The sequence below is a fragment of the Meleagris gallopavo genome, chromosome 2 (genome assembly GCF_905368555.1).
Source record: "Meleagris gallopavo chromosome 2, MGAL_WU_HG_1.1, whole genome shotgun sequence".
In the NCBI taxonomy this organism is placed as follows: Eukaryota; Metazoa; Chordata; class Aves; order Galliformes; family Phasianidae; genus Meleagris; species Meleagris gallopavo.
Window position 1 is genome coordinate 53,588,622 of NC_139405.1, and position 24,610 is coordinate 53,613,231.

General features: G+C 40.3%; 1 protein-coding gene across 13 annotated transcripts in view; it reads left to right on the forward strand.

The window, feature by feature from the left end:
• NHSL1 (NHS like 1) overlaps positions 1 to 24,610 on the forward strand; it is a 162,150-nt gene that overhangs the window by 123,694 nt on the left and 13,846 nt on the right. For 10 of the 13 annotated variants that reach the window (XM_085217187.1, XM_085217186.1, XM_085217185.1 and 7 more), the window contains 3 exons: positions 7,062 to 7,189; positions 14,151 to 14,343; positions 19,196 to 19,327. In XM_085217187.1, the coding sequence (XP_085073313.1) occupies positions 7,062 to 7,189; positions 14,151 to 14,343; positions 19,196 to 19,327 (453 nt within the window). The remainder of the gene's footprint in view (positions 1 to 7,061; positions 7,190 to 14,150; positions 14,344 to 19,195; positions 19,328 to 24,610) is intronic. The other 3 variants (XM_085217188.1, XM_085217189.1, XM_085217195.1) reach the window with 1 other exon arrangement.

Below are 24,610 nucleotides of genomic sequence, written 5' to 3' on the forward strand. Positions count from 1 at the left end.
TGCATCACATCTAGACTCCAGAGTCACCCTGTCCTTGTCTTTGTCACACTGTTATGCAGAAAGCAGACCAGGAAGCAGCATCTGAGGAAGGTCCAGTTTGATAGATGTGCTCAGAGTGCATCCCAATATAACACCAGTGTGACCAGTCCCACACAAAATAGAGAGGTGGCAGTTGTGTTTAAGGTAGCAGCCCTTTTGCCTCATAGTTAGAGCATGCAGTTAGAAAGCTACAAGTTTGACTGGTGCCAAAAACCTCGTAAAAAGCACACAATCTTCAGAAATAGAGACATTGAATTCCATTAAATTCTTCTGCTCCTTAGAGAAGGTTGTCCATAGTGCTGGACCTGGCACTGGTTGCTGCTTATATGATGGAGAGGACAAGAGCGAAGGCAGCTTGGCCTTTTAGCTGCCTTTACCTCAAGGTGCATTCTCATATCCACATGTTGCAGGCAAAGCACAGATAACCACTGCGGGTTTGACTTTAGGAGGCATACTGGTAAAATTTAGATTGTGTTATGACTACAGGTGTAAAGTTCTTGCCTGGACCTAACCTGAGTGGATTTGCTTGGATAGCAGCAATACCAAGTCTTCCTTCACTCAGTCCTGTTTGCCGTAAAGTTGTGATACCTTCGTTCTCTCAGCTCATCTGGAAAAGCAAATTCAAAGAGTGTCTGAAAACTAATGCAATTATTTACTGTCTTTGAAACAGGTCTTATTCTAAAGCAGAAAGCAATGTGTTATATTATAGTCGTGATTAAAAAAGCATGGTGTATGAAGTAATGTGTCACTTTTAAAAGTTTACTTTCACAGTATGGTTTTCACTCTGTTGGAAAAGTTTAATGAGACAAGTATATGTTGTGCTGTGGTCTGTCAGTACTCATAAGATAGAGTTCGTGGTCCTGACTTACGGAGGAAGGAGATTTGTTTATATTTACAGATAAGAAGGGGTTAGCTACAATGTTTAAAGCTAAACAGAAAAAAAAAAAAGAATCTGACCTGAGGGAATAAAGCAGTTTTCCAGTGATATGCTCAGTGAGTGGATAAACGTGCTTTAATATGCTAGTCAGCAGATTTATTTCTATAGTTGACAGTTTAGCTGACTCCTGCAGTTAATAGCCTCTCTCTGTAGTACCAAAAAAAAAAAAAAAAAAAAAAAAAAAAAAAAAAGGAAAATCCCCACACTACAAAACACAAGTTATTACATGAAAGGCTCTGCCAAGAAGTCACCCTGAGTAGAGCTGAGAGAATTTCTTGAGCATGCCGACGCAGCTGTCAGCTTGTCGCTTGTCCATTCTTGCTCCCAAAGCAGCAGGGAGTGAGGCACACGGAGCGCCTGCTGCTCTCTGCTCCTCCTCTCTGCACTACAGCCCTTCTGTTTCTGCAGCCTGGGGCGGCTCTGTCTGGTTCATCCTTTCCCCTGTGAAATTGCCCCTGACTTGGTAGATGTTTTCTTTCTGGGTTTTAGCAGCTAGTCCTGAGGTGCAGACTCTGTTCTTTGGTGCAAGGCAAGCTTGAGTGTTTCTGAGACATTTAGCCCTGCTTGCTCAAGCCATCTGATGATTGCTTTCACAGCTTCTTATTTCAAGCAAGACAGGCTCCTTGGATATTTGAATAACTCATATGCCGTATCTCTTAACTGTAAATATCACATTAGTTTAAAATTCACGACAACAGTGGTTGCGAATGAACGCTTAGAAATGCAGACGGGTGGATTATTTGTATTGAGCTCTTACATGCTCTCTCAAGCATGCATTTGAGTGTATACGTGTGGACAACTGCACTGCAGAGCTTAAGGCCTGATTCTGCAACAGTCACGTGAGCAATGTTTGCTTACACGTGTAATCTCATTAGGACTAATTTAGTAAGTGGCAGCTGTATATTGAGGCCTGAGGCAGTGGGGCCTGGTGCTGGCTGTGGAGACTGTGCCATGGCCTGGCTGCTCCTTGCAGGGAGCCAGGCTCAAGTGGGGCCTGTCCTGAAAACCGGTACTGCGTGCCTGTCTGCTTGCAACCAGGGAGCTCTTCTGTGAAGGGGCCCCTGAAAAATGACAGCCTTGAACAGTTACGTTACAATGAAAAGAAATCATTTTCTAGAAAGCTTCTGAAAATGACCGTGGTATGTGGGTTGCTCCAAAAGTAATGCCTCCTATTTATTTCCATGGAAACTGCAACTGATACAAAGAGCACAATAACACTATTTGATAGAACAAATTCACAGCTACAGAATCTGTATTTCAACATCGTCCTATGCATTTTCACCAGCTACGAACTAGAGTCTGCATACCACACTTATAAAAATCTGTACCAGAGCAGAAGTGATTTGCTGTGTTGTCACTGCTGAAATATACCACCCATCACCTCACATCCACTGTTTGCTTCTCCATAAACATTCAGTAAGTGTCAATGATATCAATGGGTACAATTTTTTTCTGCATGGAGGAATTCAATGAAATAGGAAGCATTACAGAGCAGTACTTCTCTCTTCTTTCTCTCTGACAACTCTGTTGCTGGCAAGGCAGAGCATTTTGCTTCATGTAAATTTCCAAGACTCCATGATTAATTTCAGTGGAAAATTTCAGAGTGTATAAAATGGTACCAGAGGAGAGGGAAAGATCCAATGCGTACTAGAAAACCAAGCATTTCTTGTGCCACAGAGCAGTGTGATGTGGATGTTGAACTAAGCGGACAAGTTAATGTTAATCCTGGTTTTCCACAGTAATACCATGTCAAATGAATTAATGAGGTATCAGTGCTGTGCCTTCTGTTCACCCAGGTGATTTGTGTCTCAAATTCTCATGTAACAATATGGTTTCAGATTGTTTGTAAAGCTGTAAATCGCTTGGATATGCAAGGTTTGCTACTGTGTGTTATCAGCTCAGGGTCAAGTGGAATTACGTGTGAGTTCTTAGTGTAAAATGAAGAGATCTATGTGGGATTGAGTGGCCTTGATGATATTTTGTACCCATGGCCTCACTGCATGCCACAGAGGCCAATAAGGTTTTACTTGGAGAGCTTAAGCTATTAAGCTGGAGCCTGATCTTCAGACCTTACCCTATGGAATTATTGCCAAAACATTGTAAAACGTAAGAATTAGTAAAGCTCAGTAGGCTGCAGAGTAGTGCAGAATTCAGTGTTCGTGGCTCAAAATTTTGATGCAGGATTGCACTCAGCTCCATTGCCTGTAAATTCTCCTTTTGGAAGTCGGAACTGTGATTAGGTCATTGTGTTGCTGGTGAGAAGCAGAGCATCTTTAGTAAGCTGCTGTCTTAGACCAGGATTTAGCAAACTGCAATAATGAAACACTGAGCAGATATATGAGAGGTTGGTTAAATGGCAGCAACACAGATATTACTGTATGGCCACTGACAGCACTAACACATTTTTTTTTCTGTCATACATCCCCTGAATCTACTCTACTCTACTAAACTGTGACAGTGATGGGAAACCTTTAAAAGTCTTTAGACCACATTTCCCAACCACTTTCTTTATGCCTTACTAAAACTCACCCTGTGAGCAGCAAAACTCTCCTCAGGCAAAATTTCCTTCTCTAGGAAGAGTTAACTTAGCCATGTAAGTGAGGAAAAATTATAACATAATGCGACTAGAGCCATTTTTAAGCAATAATTATAATATAAAATAAGTTTTGAAATAATGTATCACTAGTATAGAATGAAAAGGACAAAAAACTATTTTATGACTTTATTTAGTTAAAGAAGCACTTGAAAGGCAGTAGAAGATGGTACACAGCACCTCTCCGTGGTTATCCCCAGGAGCTAATGAAGGGGAAGCGGTGAGGGTGTAGTTTGGCTGTTGTGCTGGGGCACTTCCCAGTGCTTCCATCTATTGCAGTCACTCAGCCACAGAGAGGCATTTTCCTAGTTTTTGCAGGCAAGTGGCAGCTGTTGGGGGAAGAAAACTGTTTCATTTGGGACACAGTAATACTGTTGCACTGTTCAGATCAGATAGATTCTAAGTAATACAGCACATAGAGCATGCTTTGAACTAGCTGTGCATATGCTGCAGAGTTGATCTCAAGCAAGTGTATCCAACGAATCAGTGTTTGTGTTCTGCCTGATGCAGTCTCCTATATTTTGCTTCAGCAATTTTTAGGCAGAGATTTTTAGGCTGTGCATATTTTTGTGTACTGGATAGCATGGATATATCAGCCTTGACATGAGGTTCAAGAGTGTGTGTGTATCCATGGCTCAGATAGCACTCATGTACTGGTGCATTCTTAAAACTGAAGGTTATTAATAACTGAAGCTGCCTGTCTCTCTCTTTTTTTTTTTTTTTTTAAACCTATTCAGACATCTCTGAAATAACATGAATATTTGTAGGAAGTTTTTCACTAACTCTGTCTAGTGCTCCTCCCTGCTTGGATAGTCAGGTTGCGGTATTGCTCCTCTGGGAGAAAAGATCCACGTCTGGAAGTTTTCGTAATGTACTTCTTTCTAATATATATATGTATATATATATTTTTTTTTAAAGTGATATATATATAAAGCCTTTTGCTGAAAAATTCAAAGTTAATTGCTTACAGAAGACCATGTGAAACTTAAGGAGGCACTCAGATGAGATGTGTGCTTCCTATCTAGAACACTTTTCAGACAGAAGTTATGAGGTTTGATCTGACAGTGACAGTAGCTGACCTCCTGTTGGGCTGTTACAATGTGAAGTTGCAGATACCTGCCTGAAACCTCTGCAGAAGTATGCTGGCCTCAGGTGCTGTCCAGAACTGTAAAATGTGCTGTGACAGTAAACAAACAAACTGTTCCTTGGGACTGGTCACTTTTTTCTGGGTGAGTTTCAGCAATTTGAGCAATTCTCTTGGCTTCCTCAGCCACATCACTGCAGTGACTTCTGATATTACTTGGGTATTGCATTGTGGACCAACAGAGATTTTGAGCTTGATTAACTGCCGCTTTTATTGTCATTTCACTTGCTGAACTTGCTGTGGACTTTTGAAGCTTTGGTTCTGTCTTCTTCAAGAGTTCAGGGAGTTCTTTTCAGACCTCCTGAAGCACACTATTCATTGTCTTCATCTCCTTAGTTAGAAGAATAAGTAAAGCTAAGCAGTTGATACCAGAGCACGCATCTATTGCACTCCATAAAACCTGTGGTTCTTGAGACATTCGTCCAGTGATTGCCTGGTGTTGGAGAGCCACAGTAGCGGTTGGTCAGGGCCCAAGGCTTCATCCCAGGAGCAGAAGGAAAACTAACTTCACTCCTATGTACATCTTGTGTTGCCTCTGTGTTGGTTTGAAGTGATGAGTGACTGATCTGAAGGCAAGACTTACGGTGCCGAAGTCGACAATTTGGGCATTAACCTCTGCTGCAGTTTGACACAAGTTTTCATGCTGTTCCATTTTGCCACAGCCTGCTTACTGCTGCTGGTTGTAGCTCACACCAACTAACTGGCCCATCGGGGTGCTTGTCTTTGTGAGCTTTGTGTGGTGGGTTTGCCTAGATCTGGTGCCAGATCTGGAGTGGTGGGGGAGGAATTTGTTTTCCTGTGGTTGCTGGCATCCTCTTCTCAGCCCCCTCTGAGGCTCAGCAGCTGTTTGCCAGATGCGTACAGTGCCGGTGCGCTCACCGTGTGGGACTGGTAAGCAGACTTGCTGACTGAGCTATCAGAATTGATCTGGGTCTCAGAACCCACTGCTGCCAGCTTAGGGCCTTGGACTGAGAGAGTGATGGGTTTGTGCCCTTTTTGATCTCATGCAGAGGCACGCAACAGGCCGGGACTTGCATCTGGCTCTAATGAAAATGGCTAATTGTCAGTTGCATACTCTTACTGTTGATATGTGTGTGCGTGTGAAAAGGAGTCCGTGTTGATTAAATGATTGCAGAGCTGTGGTTGCTCAAGGTCAGTTAAACTATCCCCATGGAGTCCTACAGAACCCAGTTTTAAAAACGTCTGATATAACCTAGGAAACGTGCTGAAGTTGCAAGTCATAACTCCAGTTAATCGTTTGACAAGCCAAAGCCTCTATAAAATGTTTCCCTCAGTATAAACATTGCATATTTTCCATTTTAAGGAGTACTAAAGAGATCAAGTTAGGGGGACAGATAGTATGGTCTCAGAATCACTTTCCCTAGCAAGTGATGACAAAAGCACTTTGTGTCAGCCTATATATTGTGCTGAAATCTCAGTTCCTTGGATAGAAATCTAACAAATAATTTTCTTTTTGCATTCCTCATCTCTCAGCAGATTCACATATCTGTCTCTGAAAGTGTAAAGCTAACAGTTTGACTGGGCTGATGAATTTGGTTGCCACATCTTGAACGTTTAATTTTTCCTTATGTTGTGGCGTCTGTTCTTTAGCACAGTCACACTGAATATCAATTAAGAGGCAGGAGGACAGTTACAGAAGACTTGGATGGGGAGGGAGAAGGTGCTGACTCTGATTTTGGCCGTTTGAGTGGAGATGCATGTTTGCTCTGAATTCTTTCCGAACTTTGAAAATTCTTCTTTTATAAACCTATGTATGCTTTGTGTCAACAAGAGATTTTAAAATCCCTGTGCTTTGCATTCCTCTCTACAAAATCACAGTAAATGGTCTGTTCTGTAGGCATGAAGACAAGATGAGCGGTCAGTGCCAAAGTTACTTAGCAGATGGTGCTTGAGTAGTGAGTAACATCATCATTTCGAGTGCAAGGCACATAATGGGTGTCTACCGGCCTGGCAAATGAGACCCTGGTGTTACTTGCATGCTACTGTCTCCTGTCCTGCAAGATGCTGCCATCTGTCAAGATACTGAGCCAGACCTCACTTAAAAACCAACAAATAAATCAATTTCCATCCTCAAATCTTTCACCATCTCTTGATTTGAATAAAAACCACGTGTGTACATGCTATGCATGGGCAAACGTGTATAAATAAAGAGGGGGAGGCTGAAATATAGATTAAAAAGATGAGAAATGCAACTCTGTTTTATTCCTTAGGATAGACAGTGTTAGTGCACGGCAACCGCTTTCAGTAAAACACAATATATTTTTATGAGTGTAAACAGTAAATGCTCTGGTAATAAACTGATTTCCTTTTTCCCCATCTTTTGGCAGAGTGTGACAAGCTGCGGAGAGATGGCTATCGGAGCTCTCAGTATTACTCTCAGGGCCCCACCTTCTCCTCGTCCTCCAGTGCAATCTGTGGAAGTTACCAGGATGATTATGAAGAAATTGAACAAAAGGTAATGGTGAAGAGTAAAGTGCTGGAATGAATATATGTCTGCTACAGTTTAATTGCCTGCAATATTGCCCCTCTGTCTTCATCTTCGCCTCTTGTGTCTGTGGGCTCCAAAGACAAGCTGTGGCTAGCTTCAGTGCTGTGAGCTAAGATAGTAGTGCTGGGATAGACAGCAAGATACTCTGGAGCCTGGCTATCCGAACCTGAAGTGCTGGAGCTTCTGGGACTTTCAAGACACGTATTCTAGAATACTTTGCCCCAAAATGTTGCTTATGAAGTGTTGCTTGTAAAGTTTGATTTTTTTTGAAGTGTTACTAAGCCATATGCACTTTTGTAGCACAGACCAAATAATCCTGCCTGTATACCAAGTGTGCAGATCCTTAGAACTCAGTTTAAAGGATACAGTGGTTTGAGTGCTGTCTTCCGTGCTTTTAAATCACGTAATAAAAATTATCATAGAACATGTACAGTCCCTCATCCAGTATTTGATTGCTTTATATCTGCGTATTGGCAGGGAATGTTGCTGCACCCCATTGAGTTCTTTGTGATATGTACTGGCATCAAGCAGCAAATGTAAAACAATGACAATTTGCAAAACCTTACTGAAATCACTGGAATTATGATTTGCGCTGGTGTCAGCATTAACTGTTTGAAAAATTTTACTGCAGCTAGTTATGCTTCAGGGAAAGGATAGCACTTCAAATTAGAATAGTTTCCCTTAGGTATTTTTTAGCTGTAGGCATGATTCTTAGCTGATGAAAAAGTGGTCAAAATGACAGCGTAAGGTCTTAATGATTATCTCAAAACTTAAACCATAACCCTGACACTCTTCTGCAGCTCTGTAATCGAAAGCTGATCCCTTACAAAGTGCAACATACTCCCTTCTTGTTGTAAAACTAGTGCTTTATGATGACCTTTGACCAGCATCATTTTATTTGGCTTTACATTATGTAATGACATAAAGTTTTACTAATTTTTTTAAAAATGAACACTTAACAGGTCTCTGAACTTGAATTATAGTCCCACTGGTAAAATACAGAATACTTCTGATAACTTATGCCTTGAGACAGTCATTTTTCAGATGTTAGGAAAGTTCTTCAGTAACAATGTGAAGCTCAGGTCACCAAATCCCATGATTCAGAATGTGAACTCCTTACCGGTAGATGAAAGCTTTGTGGCTTTGTTGTCAATTCAAAGCAAGAAAGCCAACATTTAAATTCTGTGAATGCAGCACCAGCTGAAATTTGAGAATAACAGAATAATCATAGATGACTGAATAGCTATTTACTGCTTGTAAATTTACTTCTAAGTTGACCTATTTGCTATGTTTCATAAAACCTCCGTTTTACTGCGTTGTGCTTTCACAAAGGAAGCTGTCTTTCCACACTCTTTTTATCTACTCAAAAAAAAAAAAAAAAAAAAAAAAAGACAAATATTCCACTTGTCTGTCTTCACTGGAGACATAATATGAAACCATGGCTTAGATCACACAAGAGAAGACCTACATTCACAAATGTTCTTTTGTGGAGGTGAGTGCCAGTTACCAGAGGGTGATATTCATACAAAACACACAGTTCTTAAAAGATGTTTAAGTGTTACTGTTTCAAAACAAAGCCCATACGGTAAAACAGGCTAGTTAGCCCAACCCCAAAAGCAAGCAGACAGAAGGAGAAAACATGGAAACTTGAAATGCCTTGAGTGTTAGTTTATATAAAGCAAAGTTCTTGGAACTTCCTTTTTACTCTTAGGTTGATTCATGTTAGTTGCATTAATGGAGCACAATCCAATCCCCATTTCAGTGTATTTCTGCTGATCCTAATTGAGTTTGTTGGTGATTAAATTGGTTTACCTGGATTTTACATCTCAGTACTGTAACCAGTGTCCTCCTTTGTCACCTCTTACGTACCACCATTGGTGACTTGAAAAGTGTTGCTGTCCTTCAGTACTGGTCTGTTTTCCTAGTGTCAGGGATATACTAAGATGTCACTTTCAAATTCTGGTTCCTTTACGTTCTGAAATATATAATTGTGTATTTTAAGTGTATTTGTCTTTTGTGTGTGTGTGTGTGTTTTTTCTCCCTCATTCTTCCTTCCTTGCCTTTTTATCACTCATTTTCTTTCTTTTTTTTTGTCTCACTCAACAGTCTAGTCTGTTAGACTGCATCTCTCAGTCTTGCATTAGCGCCTGCTGTAACTTGGTTCCCCGGAGCAACAAGGTACTTTGCCCACAAGTGGGACCATCCAGCTGTCTCATTTGCAGCTTGATGTTACTTGTAGCATTTAGCACATCAGCAATCTTTACATTCTGCCCTTAGCCTTCAGTTGTTACCAGCTTCTGTTTTCTGTTAAAAATTGATTAAACATAGAAAAATCAACTGCTCAACAGAAAAATGCCATGCCAGGTTTGTTTCCTGCATTTTTCCTCATTATTCCCTTTTTGTCTGCAGTCCTATATCTTTTAGTTGCTTTTAATTACTTTTGGTCTATTAACATTTGCCTCCTTTGAAACTCCTTCTCCAGTGAACACTGTTTTATTTATTTGGCTGTGTGGTTGTTTTTTTAATTAGCCAAGGAGAAAGTTTCCTAATTGGAGTAATATAACTTCTAAATGATGAACGTGAGCTATAGAGTACTTGCTTGCAGGCACGTGCTGTATCCTGTCTTTATTCCAACTATGAAAAATCTCGTGGTATTTTTCCCTAGATCCTGTTATTTGAGTTATGAACTTTGTTTTGATAGTCTTTTAATTCTGGTTAACAAAACAGCTCCTTTGCTTATTTATGGGGCAAAAAAAGTGTACTTTTGACACTGTCTTCAGCCATACCAAGTTGTTCCTTTATTATCTGCAAGAAACTGCTTAGAATGTAAAGTGAAAACAAATGCATTAACTGTATTGGCTTGACGGTCTTGAAGAGATCTGATGTAAAATTTGGCTTAGTGTTGAGAGGGGCTGGAGAAGTGGGGTGCTTTAGGTTGGAAGTGTGAATGTCTACAAGCCTTGCTGTTGCTGGCGCACCTGGAGATGCCTCCAGACCGTGATGCCCTCAACTGGTTCCCCCACCCCTTGGTTATGATTGTGTGTGAGTACACGTGTAATCAGCACAGGTATTTTATACTGCTTTGCATATTTTTTTTTTTTTAATGCTGATCAATTTGCTGGGTTGAGACAGCAGTTCAAAGAAGAAAATGTGTTTGTGAGAAAAAGAGCTCAAAGCCATCAAAGCTAATGAAAGGCTGGAGAAGAAATAGGGTGTTGAGAGATATGAATAGATGACTCAATTGGTATGGCTCTCATCCACAGCAGCATGGAATTTTTTCTCAACTTTATTTTTCAGAAAATTTCTAATTGAAATGAGTGTGAATGGTTGTGGTGGACAGTGAGATAAGTGACATGCCTACAAGTTTTAAGGTCCTTTGCTTAAAAGTGAGATTTATATGGATTGGTTTTTCTTGTGGAGGTCCTGTCTTTTCAAACAGTGTAGTACAAACCATTGCAATATACAAAGACTAAGAATAAACAGGAACCTGGGGCAGGACATGCTGTGAGATGCGCAGCGTGGCATCACTTGTCAGCTGGGACCTCTCAAGCAGCATGAGTTGCTCAGGCAGTGAAGCTGTTATGTGTCGCAGTGCCTGAGTGGACAGAGGACGAGAAGTCAGCAAGTGGAGGGGATCTAGCTATGTGAGCCAAGTAGCTCCCCTCTGACTGTGGTGTATTCATGAGCCGTTCTCCCCTGCATTCTCATTTCAGATTCCCTTTAGAAAGTTCTGGCTTTTTCCCCTCTAGAGCACATTTATGGAAAGACAGAGAGGTCCAATGTTGTCCTTTCCACCTACTGTCTTCCCTTCTTCCCTGATCCATTAAAGAGCGCAAATCCAATGGATTTTTTAGAGGAGCTGGGTGTAGCATCCCATTTGGAAACTGCATAGAAATTTGATCATATAAATCAAACCATAAAATTGTTTTGAGTCAGAGCTTTAAAAATGAGAGGGGTGCGAACTGTTCTCTTATAAGCAGTGTTTATGCTGAGATTTGCTGAGCAGATAGTGTGATCTCGAAGCATTGTCCAGTGCTATTTCTCATATAGCAGACCTCACTTCAAAAGATATTTCTGTCTGTACAGCAGCAATCTGTTGAATCTTCCTGCAAAATTCTGTATTGTAAATCTGGATACGTTTTCTAAAAATATGTAATTTTCACAAAGGAACATAAAATATAAAACATACTTTTCCTCTCTTCTCTAATTTTGTCATAACTAGAAAATTAGATAAGAAATTTGTGTGAAGAAAGTTGAAAAATGAGCTGCTTTCTACTCTGCACAGGACAGTTAAGTATGGCTTTTGACCTATCTTGCCCTTTGAAAGAATCTTTACATCAAAAAGCAAGTAAATGTACCACTATCACTGTGAGTGCTTTGGAAGAAGGTATTTAGGTAGAGATAGTCGTGTTTATCCAGAAACCACAGAAAGCGTATCTGCAGATGAAACACTTCATGAAACTCCTTCCTACACTCAAAACCAGCAGCTCTTCTACTGAACTCTTTTTGCAGAAATATGCACTGCTGTCCAAAAGTAGTAATGTTTCCAGAACCAGTGCTTGGCCACAGCTGCACAGTTGAGTTATCAATTGCTTTTCATTCTTTATGTGCTTACTGTACCCAATCAGTTTCTGTCCTCTTTCCTCTGTCCTTCCTCAGTTTTCTGGCCTTTTAATTTTGTAAGATTTCTGATGGTTGTTCCATGCTTTTTTTGTATAATTAGGATTCCCTCATAGTCAATGCTTCAGTCCCCCAGTTTTTCTATTAGTATTCTGTAACAGAAGTGTCCTGCTTTTCTGCTGGGGAAGGAAGGGTAGCTTTGTAACCCGTATCTCTGTCACCTGACATTTTGGAGCAGCCCCTGGTGACTGTGACTGACAGCTGAGACCTGGCATTGCACTGGCACTGTCTGAACGTGACCGTCACTGGTGCTGATGCTGTCACCCAAAGCAGAGCATCCGCAGCTGGCTGCAGCTCAGACTTGCCACACAAACTGCAAAGCCAGGCTTGCAGTGCCTCCCTTGCTGTGCCGATGCAGCCAGAGCTATTTGTACAAGAGGGAAGATGGTATTTCTCCTCTCCATCCTCTGATTAGTCCTTTGAGTGCTTCCACGCACACCTCCAACACCAGTGATGCCCCATATGGGCTACCCGCAGATGTGGATTGCAGTGCCTTTTTTGCTCTGAGCTGTTATGGAACAAACTGGAGGAGGCACAGCCTGGAGGCAACTTTCCCATCTGCAGTGGCGTTTCTCTCCCACATTGCTCAAGTTAGCGGAGGTTTTTATAAATGTGAGTGATTTGAAATGGGAAAGCACTTCCATTTGTGTGCAGGTTACTTTAGGTATGCCTGCACCATGTACATTTATAAACAGTGTATGGACACAGACACATAAAAAAAAAAAAAGTAACATTCACATTATATTTGTGTATTATTATTATTACCTGAAGGGATTCCTTTTTTTTTTTTAATTTACTTTTTGCCTGGAATCTGCTTTAATTTATTGATCTGTAATGAAATGTTGGGTCCTGTCTGAATGAATTGACAGCGCACAGTGGTATGAATAAATGTGTTTTTATAAACAGTGGGAACTTCTCATGATGACAAGGAGAAAATTAAAATCAGAAATGATAAACAGTGGTTGCAGTGTGGTGTTTTGTCATGCCTTTGTGTGCCACTCAGCTTCAAGGGAGAGCAAATCACTTAGACTTAATAATGGCAGAGAAAGTCCATCTGTTATAAACAACAGTTACACCTCTCTTAAGCAGCCAGGGAATAACTGTAGGGAGAGTGGCAATCCAGTGCCCAGCAGTCCCATTTTGGGTGGTATTCTGCAGACAGTGGGAGGAACAAAGAGAGGGTGGTGGTGAGGAACTGGTTTTGGGGGCAGAGAGCAGAGTCCACCTTGCAGGGCAGCCAAGGCAACCAGCTCTGAAATGGGCATGATTAACAGCTTCAGAGGTCTGTGCTGTCCCTACAGCCTCTACACTCAGAAGTGTTTGTCCTCTTCCTTGTTGTATCTGTAGGCAGGAGGAAGAGGAGCTTCTTTTTCCTCCAAGTCTTTCTTCCTCTCCTGCTCTTGGGATAACCTCAGGTCCCTTGCAGTGAAAACAGATTTGTTCCCCTAGAAATGTCTTTTTTGGCATTATAAGTTTGGCTGGTGAAAGGATTTCTACAAGTTGTTGCAACCTCTTTTTCTGACGCAGAGAGGTTTTATTCATTTATTTGAAGAAAAATGTCCATCATAGATGTGATATCTGACACTTTTGATAAGGAACAACTTTAAAAATGACCATTGTTGGTATGCTAATACTTTTAACCACTTCACCCTTTATAAACAAGCAAAGCATGAGTTTCTCCAAAGCCAACTTCCATACTGATCCCTGGCTGATGCTTATGTTAAGTGTATTGGCTGAGTCATTTACAGAGCTCTCCCCAGATGTATCTTTTCCTAATAAATATCTTCCTTACCCACCTCATAGCTTAGTATAGTTACATCAAAGCAGGGCTCAACCTCATCTTCTCAATGGGACACTGCGGAGAAGAGAGGGAGGGGAGATAAACCTCTATCCATTATTTCTAAAAGTGAGAGGGGTTGGTTGCTGAAGGAACAAATGTGTAAGATAATTATTTACTGTGCTTTGCTCCTCTTTCATTTATATGGTTCTAAACCTCATCAGGTGTCATGGGTAAATCCAGTCTAGAGTTGTTTTTCCTCTGTTTTGTTTTTATTTTTTGGTTGCTGTTGGATTTTTGGTGGTTGTTGGTTTTTCGTTTGTTTTAAAAAGTCACTTGTAAATTAGTGTGTGTTATTTGTGAGGGTGTATCCACAAGCCATCATGCTGACTGCAGCAGCAGTACCTTAGTACTTAGTCCTCTGTTTTTCTAGTAGAGAACTAACACTGTTGTATGTATGTCTATTTGCAGTGTTCTGTCTCTTCCCCAGAAGAAGAAAAGCTTATCACCATCAAAAGGCCTAAAACCCCAGTTTCAAGTGAGTTATCAGATATCAACACACAAACCAACTGGACTAAGTCGCTTCCACTGCCAACACCAGAAGAGAAGATGCGACAGCAAGCACAGGCAGTCCAAACAGATGTGGTTCCTATTAATGTGACTGGTAGGCTTTTAACTTCAGAAATTGTATTATGCTGGTTAGGGAGGGGAGGGATTATGGGAGACCCATTAGGTGGTATTTTAACACTCAAATGTTATATATTTGATGCACGAATTTGATGTTACTTCTTGCATCTTTCTGTGAATACAGTATTTTGCATTTAATAGTCTTTGTCTGCACTTAATGAGAAAGACTCAAAATTCCTTAAAATGGACATTAATGAAGTTAGTCTACACAGTGTGGGCTTGAAACAAAATTAGATATTCATTAAATATAAGATGATTGACAAATCACTGTTACCGTAGGCTTCATTAAAGATAAATAATGGAAAATCATGTTTTGTAAAATATTAATGATATTCAAGATTTTCTGCTAGGATCTTTACTTAAGGAAGGTTATCAGAGACTTCTGTATCTTGAAAACTAAATGTTACAAAATTTGAGAAAAGAATTCTTGAGCCTCGTTTTCATCAACAATAAGAGGCTGAGGTGTCAAGGAAAGCAGGGAAAGAATAGAAGGTTAATGAGGCTGTCCTCAATTGAGACACTTGGTGTGACAATCAACTTACATGACAGTAGCCCACATTTTCTGTATGCAGGCTGTATGTTGATTCTCCATTTTCAAAATGCTCTTTGGTTTCCCTGTTGCAGAATTCCTACTCAGTGAAACTTAAATTACAATGAAGTCTAATGTTGCATAGATATTTTGATGTGTGTAAATAGAATTTGTGTGAAAGATTGAATAATCACTTTGATTTAATAATCCCTCTGTCTCTGTACAGTATCAAGATTGTTTATTATTAGTTAATTCAAATAACTGACCATTTGCCTGCCAAAACTGGGATGGTATTCAATATCCAGTTTAATTCAAATGCCAGATGGCATTCTCTGGCTCCATGCTCACTCTTATAATCAATAGCTTGCTATGTTCAGTTTTGTTTGAAAGTAAGTTAGGAATTCTCTTTCTCTATGTGATTATCTTTTTTTTTAATTGTTTTGTAGCAGTGGAGCACTACTTCTCATACTGAAGGTGTCTGATTAAGTTTTAAGATGTAGTTTAAGGCCAGTGATAAACATCAGAGAGCTCTGAGAAATCAGTAAGAAATGTTTACTTAAATAGGCAGTAGGAAATACTTGAGAGCAGCAGAAGATTATGAACACTCCACCTGTGGAAAATGAATAGAAGGAAAACATGCAGTGCTGAAATGTAACTAGAGTTGTTCGTGTTATCTAGGAAATGTAGGATACGGGTGTAGAAGGCAAAGCTGTGGGAACATGAGCATGGTTTTGATATTGCAACAGCAAGAAGACGGTTTATTTACAGAATGGGTAATCTGCCATTTACTTTAATGACCTTGTGTACTGAAAATATATGGGTGAGGTAAATAGATGGAAAGAAAAATGGGGTAAAAAAGATCAAATAGCTGTCCTGAATTTGAGTGTCACAGGAAACATCCAGGAAACATGAATACATTTGCATAAGTTACACTTACAATTTCAACCAGATTAATTCAAATGTTGTGGCAAACCTTGTGCCACTTGCATGAGTTGGCTTGCCCCCAGCAAGTGCAGCAGTTCTCAACTTTTCTGATGAAAATAGTACACGTTTATTACACTTCCTGGAATGTGTTGCGTGGCATTCATTCCTTAAGATCAAGATAGTAGGAAGGCATACAAAGCAAGGATGGGGAAGGGAGACTATTCTTTCAGTATGTGAGCCGGTCTCTGGAAAGCAGTTTCCTTTTGCCTTGAAATAGCTGTATTGCTGCTTTGCATCAAGACAAGTGAGAAAAACAGACCGAGCCCCACACACATACAAAAAAAGCTGCTGTCCTTCTTCCCCTTTAAAAAGTCACAATCTGCTCCCCTCCTCTGCCCTCCCACACTGTGAGTAGTTCTATTTTGTGAAGTTCCTTATGTTACTATGTGAGGCAGGAAAAAAAAAAAAGACCAAAAATTCTGTGCCATTTGTTAAATGTGCTGAGGAACAAACCATAGCTGGTTTTTGTTTTGATTCGGCTTTTTCCTTTGCTTGCTCTTTTTCTTACTCTCCCAGAAAAGAGGTCAAAACATTTCCATTTATTACTCCTGGCATTAAATAAAACGTTAACCTCAGAAGAGGTGACAGCATTTTCAGCAGTCCATTAGTAATGATCCTGCTACCAATGGCCTGTCACGTGGCTGTGCAACAAATGCTCCGCTACTTTGGCTTTTGGGGCTCCTTGCTAAGCAGATTGCAGCTAATGCAGGGGTAGTAAAAATCTGTTGGACAGCCTGAAGGTGCAGGAGCATTGCATTAGGCTGACAAGCTGCTGACTAGACATTCAATTTGTAGGATCAGTCTTTGAGGGTGGCTGGGCTGAGCTTATTCTGGCCTGAAGGAGTTGGGCTGAATTTTCAGCGGTGGCCAGTCTTTGCTTTTACATATCCTGTGGTTAAAGGATGTTTACTGGTGTCTCCTGTACTGGGTTTTCTGGAACTAACTTTCTTTCCAGATGGAGAAGTCTGGTGGTGGTGGAGCTGATAGGCAGCAGGCTGGATCCTGGAAAACGTTTAAGCGTTTGCTTATGTCCTGCTTGATTGGCTTCAGTGAGATTTAAACACATACTTAAATATTTCCAGTGAATCCAAGAAAACTGACTAAATGTGAGGGAGAACTGAGTAAACTAGATGAGGAATGTTTAGACGATTTGTTACAAACCCAGTGGAAGAAAAGTATCTTTAAATAATATGTTAAGATCAGTATTTTCTAAAAACAAGATCAACAGTGAAGAGTAGAAAAGGCTGAAATGTTTTTATTTTGATTGTTGACTTAGAGTTTATTGAAGCAACTACTTTGAAATTCTATAAATTTGCAGTGTCTTTGAAAAAGCTATTTTGAAACCATCTGAAGAAGGGTTGGTTGAGTTAGCTCTTTGTTAGCACAGGGGGAGAAGTTAGTGTAGATCAGCTGGCACAATAACTTTTCCCAAGGTCATCCTGTTGGTGTGCCTCAAACTATGCATAAAAGACCCTCTTCCTGTTTGCACCCCTTTTACTTAGCATTTTGCATGGTATTTTAGTTGGGAGTATTCAAAGCCAAATTTTAATTTTCTTGCCCCTTACTGCCTCAGGCATAATCGCTGGCTTTGAATGGATCAAGATATGTTTAGAGATGCCAAACATTGGCTTTTGAATTCTTTAAATTCATTATAATGTGGCCAGTTATTATCCTATATAGAAGGATTATCTAACAGTCCCAACTCAGACTCCATATGGGTGATAATATCATAATAGCAGTAATGCCCCAGACATTGGATATTTTGTCTCAGTGTTTTGGGGATTCATAGCCCATGGGATTCATAGCTTGATATCTCACAGATCCCATGAGATTCCTCCTCCCTTAATCTGCCCTCATTTCAGTCAATCAGAAACTCAGATGAAAGTGACACTTCTTTGTAGATGCAAGGATTCTGCCCAGCATAAGTGCGCTTCATTGGAGAACAAGACCCATTAAAAAAGAGCCAGTCTTTATATTTACAATATGGTGATTGAAACTGCTTTGTATTTTTCCTTGTATTTTCATTATTCCATGTGCTATGCTTTACCTTATGACTGTGTCTTTAACTGTTTTAGTGGTTTTCTACACTATCTGCATAACACACATCATACTGATGTGTAGTCTACCAGGGATAATATTTATGACATATTAGTTACTGTGCATTCATCACTTTTAAGAGGTAAATAATTTGGTCATGAATTTCAAGAAAGCATAAAAGGCAAAAATATATACATGCGTATCAAACTTTTTCTGCATTTAAATTTTAAGTAGGTCATCTAAAGGACACTTTAGATGTTTTGTCACTGCTTTAAAATGTTTAACTTCTAGTAAGGAAACTTATGTGTGAGATTGGGGATGGGAATATTTTTAGAGATGTAGAGAATTGTTTGAGCTCAGACTAGAGGGCAAATTTTATTTTGCTACTTGTAAAATGGCCAAACTATAAACCTCTCAACAAAAGTGAATTCCTAAAGAAAAGCTGCTCAACCTTAATGATAGTGGTGCTTCTGGGTCCCATTAGGATACAGCCCATGGTCATCATAAGGTTTTATCTGGCAACGTGCATTTACACATTTTTTTTCAGCTCTTACCATTTCATATATGTATAGTCATTTATAAAATTTCATTTATAAGCAGCTTCCACTCTAACAGAAATATTCATGAGCTCCTAAAACCAGTTTGATCTCTGCATGCTCCATAGAACTTATTTGTATTTGTGTTAAGAGATCATCACCAGAAATATGGTACACTTGACAGGTTCAGAGCAACTTGGTACGAAAACGAATTTGATTTAATGATGGAGGTCTGCAAGGAAATTGTAATAGCTGTTGCCAATAGCAATGTCTGTTCCTGTATAAACCATTGCAGTCTTTCATTTTCATGAACAGATTTGCTTTTTCCACAGCTCAAAACAAAAACAAAAACAAAAAAAACTTCCATCTCCTGCAGCTACCAAAAAAAAGACAAAAACAAAAGTAGCCAGCAAACCCACAAATCCCACAAATTAGAGGGCCAAATTAAAGCAAGTATTCTGTTCGCCTATAGAATTACAGCTTCTTTCATCTGTGAATTGGACTCAGGGGAAGTCAAATTCCTTTTGAAACCTGCAGTACTGAGCAATATGTACGCATGTCTAAAACCTTACTGTGACAGTGTGCTGTATCTTTTCCTTCAGTGTAAACCTTCACTGTAGGATCAAGCTAACATCATTTATTAATGCCTTTTTTTCATTTCTACAACAAAGCTAGTGGAAGAAAGTGCATGATGTCAGCGTGCTTGGAAGTAATGTTGCTTTGCTTATTTTACCATGTATTAGGGGAGAATTTCGACCGCCAAGCCAGCATTCGGCGGTCTCTAATTTACACAGACACGGTGGTAAGACGGCCGAAGAAAGTCAAAAGGAGAAAGACTATAACAGGAATCCCTGACAACATACAAAAGGAGCTAGGTATGGCTCATCAGAACTGTATTCCATCCACTGTTCATTGTCACTGCTTATCATTACTCGACTAATAACATTACCAGTGCTCATGAAACCAATACAGTCTGATAGCCAATTACAGTTCCAAATAAGCAGGTGCCTCCTCGCCACCTGGAAATAAGGGCCTTTTATCTGTGAGCTTCCTTCTGCTGAAGGGAATGTGGTATTTGGAAAATGGTTTACTGGTGCAATAGAAATCTACAGTGATGTAATTTTTTGTGGTCTTTAATGCCTTTCTGGAGAATTGGTCCACTCCCCTAAGATGTTAATGGAAGCAAAATTGAAGTGGGTAGGTGTTTCAGCTTGCAGAGTTATCCAGTGGGATAAACCAATTCATTGATGCCTTCTTGGATCTGCTGAGAGTTGCATCAACAGTGAAAATCTGTAAAACTTCCAGTTTAGTTTAGATCTAATTGGCAACCACTTAAATGTCAACATTATTTGATTTCAGATAATTTACATGTTACCATTATCTATTTCATATATATCAAAGGAAAAATGCTGAATCAGTCACATTTACACTACCTCAGTCTGTAATCTTTTCACAGTTAATAGTGTACAAGACATTCAGAGCTGATGAAATAGTCTGGGCAGCCTTTCACACATTTTTTGCAGAAGTCTGATATTAGCTTTTTTTTTTTTTTTTTTTGAGATATTCCATTTTACCCAAATGATGACTTTATAGATACAATGATGACCTTCTGCATCCCCTCCCTCCTTCTCTCTTTCTGCAGTAGAGAAAGAATATCTTAAAATAGCCTGGCAGAATATAACTTTAATTTTTTTATCTTTTTTTTTTTTTTTTTTTTACATGTGATGTCATGTATTGACTCTTTCAATATATTTCACTACTTTGCATTTTGCATCTCTAAATTACATTTTGCTTTTCTGGTTCTTTGTCTAAACTTTTCAGAAACGAAAGAAAAAGTATGTAACGTTTCTGGATGGGTTTGAATAAGATAGAGAGCTAAACATAGAGTGAGACTGAAAATAAGCAAGTACATGAAGAGCAGTTTGTGTCTTGAACTATGCTCCATCAGCATCTGTAATGAACAGTCCCCTGCCACGAGAATCTTCTGTCTCTGGAGAGAAAATTCACTTAACTCTGTATTAAATCTTCATGTGGCAGCTTTAAATGTTGCTACCAATGGATCTCACGTAATGATCTTGTATCTAACTGCTGCTCTGAGACCTGTCCAAAGTTATGAGGTGTCTTTGTCCATATCTTCTTATGGGATGGATGCTTCCTGGAAATGTGGAAGTCCCTCCTCCTGTCCATAGTGGACCTTGCTATGTGGCTGCCCTCAGTTGACCTTGCCACCTGGCAGGAGACACTTTCCAAACCGAGAGTCCTCCTTCAGGTTGAAATTTGAATTTCTTCCCTGAGAGAACAGCATTTTATCAGCCTTGCAGTCAGCTATAAGCAATCTCAAGAGCTAAAGTAGGCTTGTTCTAAGCAAACAACACTACATGAAACATAAGATTATTCTTACTGAAAGATCGCTTTTTCCTCTTTTAGGTCTTCTGATGAGGTAATTTCTCAGCATGTTTACAGCTAGCTAAGGAATAGCAGAGGCAGTCCTGATCTTCCCTTGTCTGTTCAGGATGAATACTTTTGATATTCCATTTTCCCATTTTCAACTCAGTTTCTTTGCTCTTTATCTAGAGCTGAGATGAAATGACTTCTCTTGTGTTCCTTAAAAACCTTTGTGCCAAATTGACATTGAGCATACCTTGAACTATAGATTTTCAGGATTGTTGCAGTCTTACTGAGGCCAGCATGGTATTCTGAAAGTGATGTACATACCACGGTCATAGTTTTCACTTTTCAGTAGAGATTATCCATGACATATGTAGGACCTACCTTGAGGGCAGAAAGCAGAGAAAAGCAGAGCAGAGAGTTCTTTGTTCCAAACTACCTTTTGTCACTTGTAGGGATTCCTAATGCTCTTTCAGGCATGTGAATTTGGAAATGACCAACAGCTATACTTCTGTGGTGAGGAGAATGCTTCGTGCTGACAGTGTTTCTGAAGCTTGGAGGTTATGTTTGTGACCACTTCAGACTGACAGTGCTTGAAAAGATCATCTGGTGGAATGAACTGAAAATGCAGTTGGCTTCCGTGTTAAAAAGAAATCTTCAGTGAATATCTTAAGAATTTGTGACTTTTGCCAGTCTATTTTCAAAGAGTGACAGGTTCTGTGGTCTTGATTTTGTTCTTTCATTTCATACTGAGCACATTTCATGTAGCACTGTTTGAAGGTTTTCCTTGGCTCCTATTCGAAGTTGTGGAAATACTAGGGCTGACAATAACTCACTGTAGGAGCTCTCTCTGTCCAGTTCACTGGCCCACAACCGGCATGCACACAGTGCTTTAGCCATCTGCCCTACTGTGGAAGTTGGCCTGGAGTAGTTTCATGTTGCTTCTGTGGTGTCTGTATAGTGTCCAGACAGCAAAATACAAAATATATGCCAGGAAATCTTTCTGATGGTAGTTTGCATCCTGTTAGCATATTGATTTCTATCACTACAAACAAAGTGTATTTGGAAAGAGAACAGTTATCAGAGTCTTCATGGGGAAACTAGGAATGCTGCAGCAAAGGGTCTTTGCTGGAATCACCCACCAGGGAACTGGCAAGGCTGGGAATAAATTACATCTCTCTCATCCTTGTTCAGTGCTCTATCTGCCTTTCCTCTCCTGTCACTCCCCAAATATTTCTGTAGCTGTCCATTCCTTGTTTCTCTTACACTGTCCCAAAACAAACATCAAGTTGTTTTAAAACATTCCACAGTTCATTTGATCGGAACAAGGATCCGGACTAAACTCCAAATCAAGCAATTGCATTGTGCCTATTGACATTCTCCCTGTGGTTTCAGCTGAATAAATCTCTTTGTTTCTCCTCTAAAGCATTGCTGTGAATGGCTATAATATTTACACAAAGATTAAAATCCCTTGGTACATCAGAGTTGTTGCTGTGCACAGGCTGAATAACCAACACATACAGCAGATTCTTGTTACCTCTTGTTTATTCTTCAGAAGGAAGCAGAAACTTGAGAGAACCTCAAAGCTTCAACCAAGCCTGAAATATTTTTCTTTCTTGCTAGAGGGCCTGGAGACACTTCTGCTGGGTCAAGCTGCTGGGGTTCTCCCCTAGCTGCTTTGGCCCCTTTGGAACAGGAAAGACCAAACAGAAGAGAAACTGTGTGCTGATTGCTGGCATGAGCTCAGTGGCCACAGTACCCTCACAGAATTTAGCCAAACATACCAAAAGGGATCATGAATAGTACTCATGAAACACATGCTGAAAATATCTTTAAAAATTCTTAGTTTTAGGTGTTGGTACAACATTTAGCCATGGTGTCATAAGAGTGTTCCAGCAATGAACCATTCTCTCTGCTGAACACAAAAAATGCTATGTCAATAAAAGGCACCATGATGGATGGGGTTTTGAGGCAGATTATAAGTAGTAGATGCCTCCTCGTTTCAAGATGCCAGTTACTCTCTGAAGAGTTATTGTCTAACAGCAGGAGCATCTCAGTGCTATTTAGCAGAGCAACACCAAAATAAGAGGAAAGAGTAAAGTATCCCTTTCCTGTCTAATACAGGAAATTAAAAAAAAAGTAGTTTTGCCTATTTCTGAATTATCTTGTCTTATAGAACATATGTATTCAGTGTTCAATAGAACACATTCAATTATATAAATGAGTCAATGGAGTCAGTGTTGGATCAAAGCTTCAGAAAGGCCAAGAAGCTTTCTTTGCTATTTTTTAATGTTTTAGTTTACATTTTTATGCAATCTCAGTTTGTCTGCTTTGTTTGCATTATCCATCACCTCTAGCTCTCTTCTTCAGGTGTTACTTTTAATACAAACAGTGTTCTCCCTTCAGTCAAGGTGTTTCCTTTCTCTTTGGTACAGATGAGCAGCTGTATGGGAGAACCTATCACAGGCCTTGCTCATTTCTCAACTCCTGATAATCTTTTAGCTTCCCTTAGGTGTTCCAGCTCTCCAGACCGAAATAAAAGCAGCCAACTGCCTTCCTGTTTCTCTGGTCCCTTTTCTGTATTTAGTATTCTAGGATCTGTCCCAGACTAACTTTCAGTTTGTGAAGCTACCAAGTCATCTTGCAGGTGTTTCTCCAGAGATCTGCATCTGTGCAGTCCAAGATAGCGTTGAATGGCTTCTGCTGATCAGAACTCACTTTCTTGCAGGACAGGCAGGTCCCACAGTACAGTATCTATTCTGCCACGCGTGCAGTTCATCTTCCAGTAATCATGCCTCATGAAAAAAAAAAATTGGTCCCCCACCACATCCTTATTTCCAGATTGGAGGAATGTGGGTTTGATGGGTGGACCACTCGATGGATAAGAAATTAGCTGAAAGGCCGCAGACAGAGGGTGGTGATTAATGGCTCTATGTCCAGGTGGAGACCGGGAACGAGTGATGTCCCCCAGGGGTCTGTCTTGGGACCGGTGCTCTTTAACATCTTTATCAATGACATCGATGATGGAATCGAGTGCACCCTCAGCAAGTTTGCAGTTGACATGGTGGAAGAAAGGGATGCTGTTCAGAGGGACCTCAACAGACTTGAAAGGTGGGCCCAGGTGAACGTAGTGAGGTTCAAAACAGCGAAGTGCAAGGTTTTCCACTTGGGCCGGAGGAATCCCAGGCATTTATACAGACTGGAAGGAGCAGTCCTTGAGAGCAGCCCTGCAGAGAAGGACCTGGGGATCTTGATAGATGAAAAGCTTAACATGAGCCAGCAGTCCAGCAGTGTGCTCTTGCAGCTTGGAGAGCAAATGGTATCCTGGACTCCATCAGAAGAGGGGTGGCCAGCAGGGACAGGAGGTGATTGTCCCTCTCCACTTTGCTCTTGTGAAGCCCCATCTAGAATACTGTGTCCAGGTCTGGAGCCCCCAGTACAAGAAAGACAAAGAGCTGTTAGAGAGAGTCCAGAGGAGAGCCACAAAGGTGATCAGAGGACTGGAGCACCTCCCCTGTGAAGATAGGCTGGGGGAGCTGGGCTTGTTCAGTTTGGAGAAAAAGAAGGCCGAGGGGTGACCTGATTGCAGCCTTTCAGTACCTAAAGGGAGCCTACAAACAGGAGGGGAATCAACTCTTTGAAAGGGTTGATAACTGCAAGATAAGGGAAATGGTTTTAAGTTGGGGGAGGGAAGATTAAGTTGGATGTCAGGGGGAAGTTCTTTACAGAGAGAGCGGTGAGGTACTGGAACAGGCTGCCCAGAGAGGTTT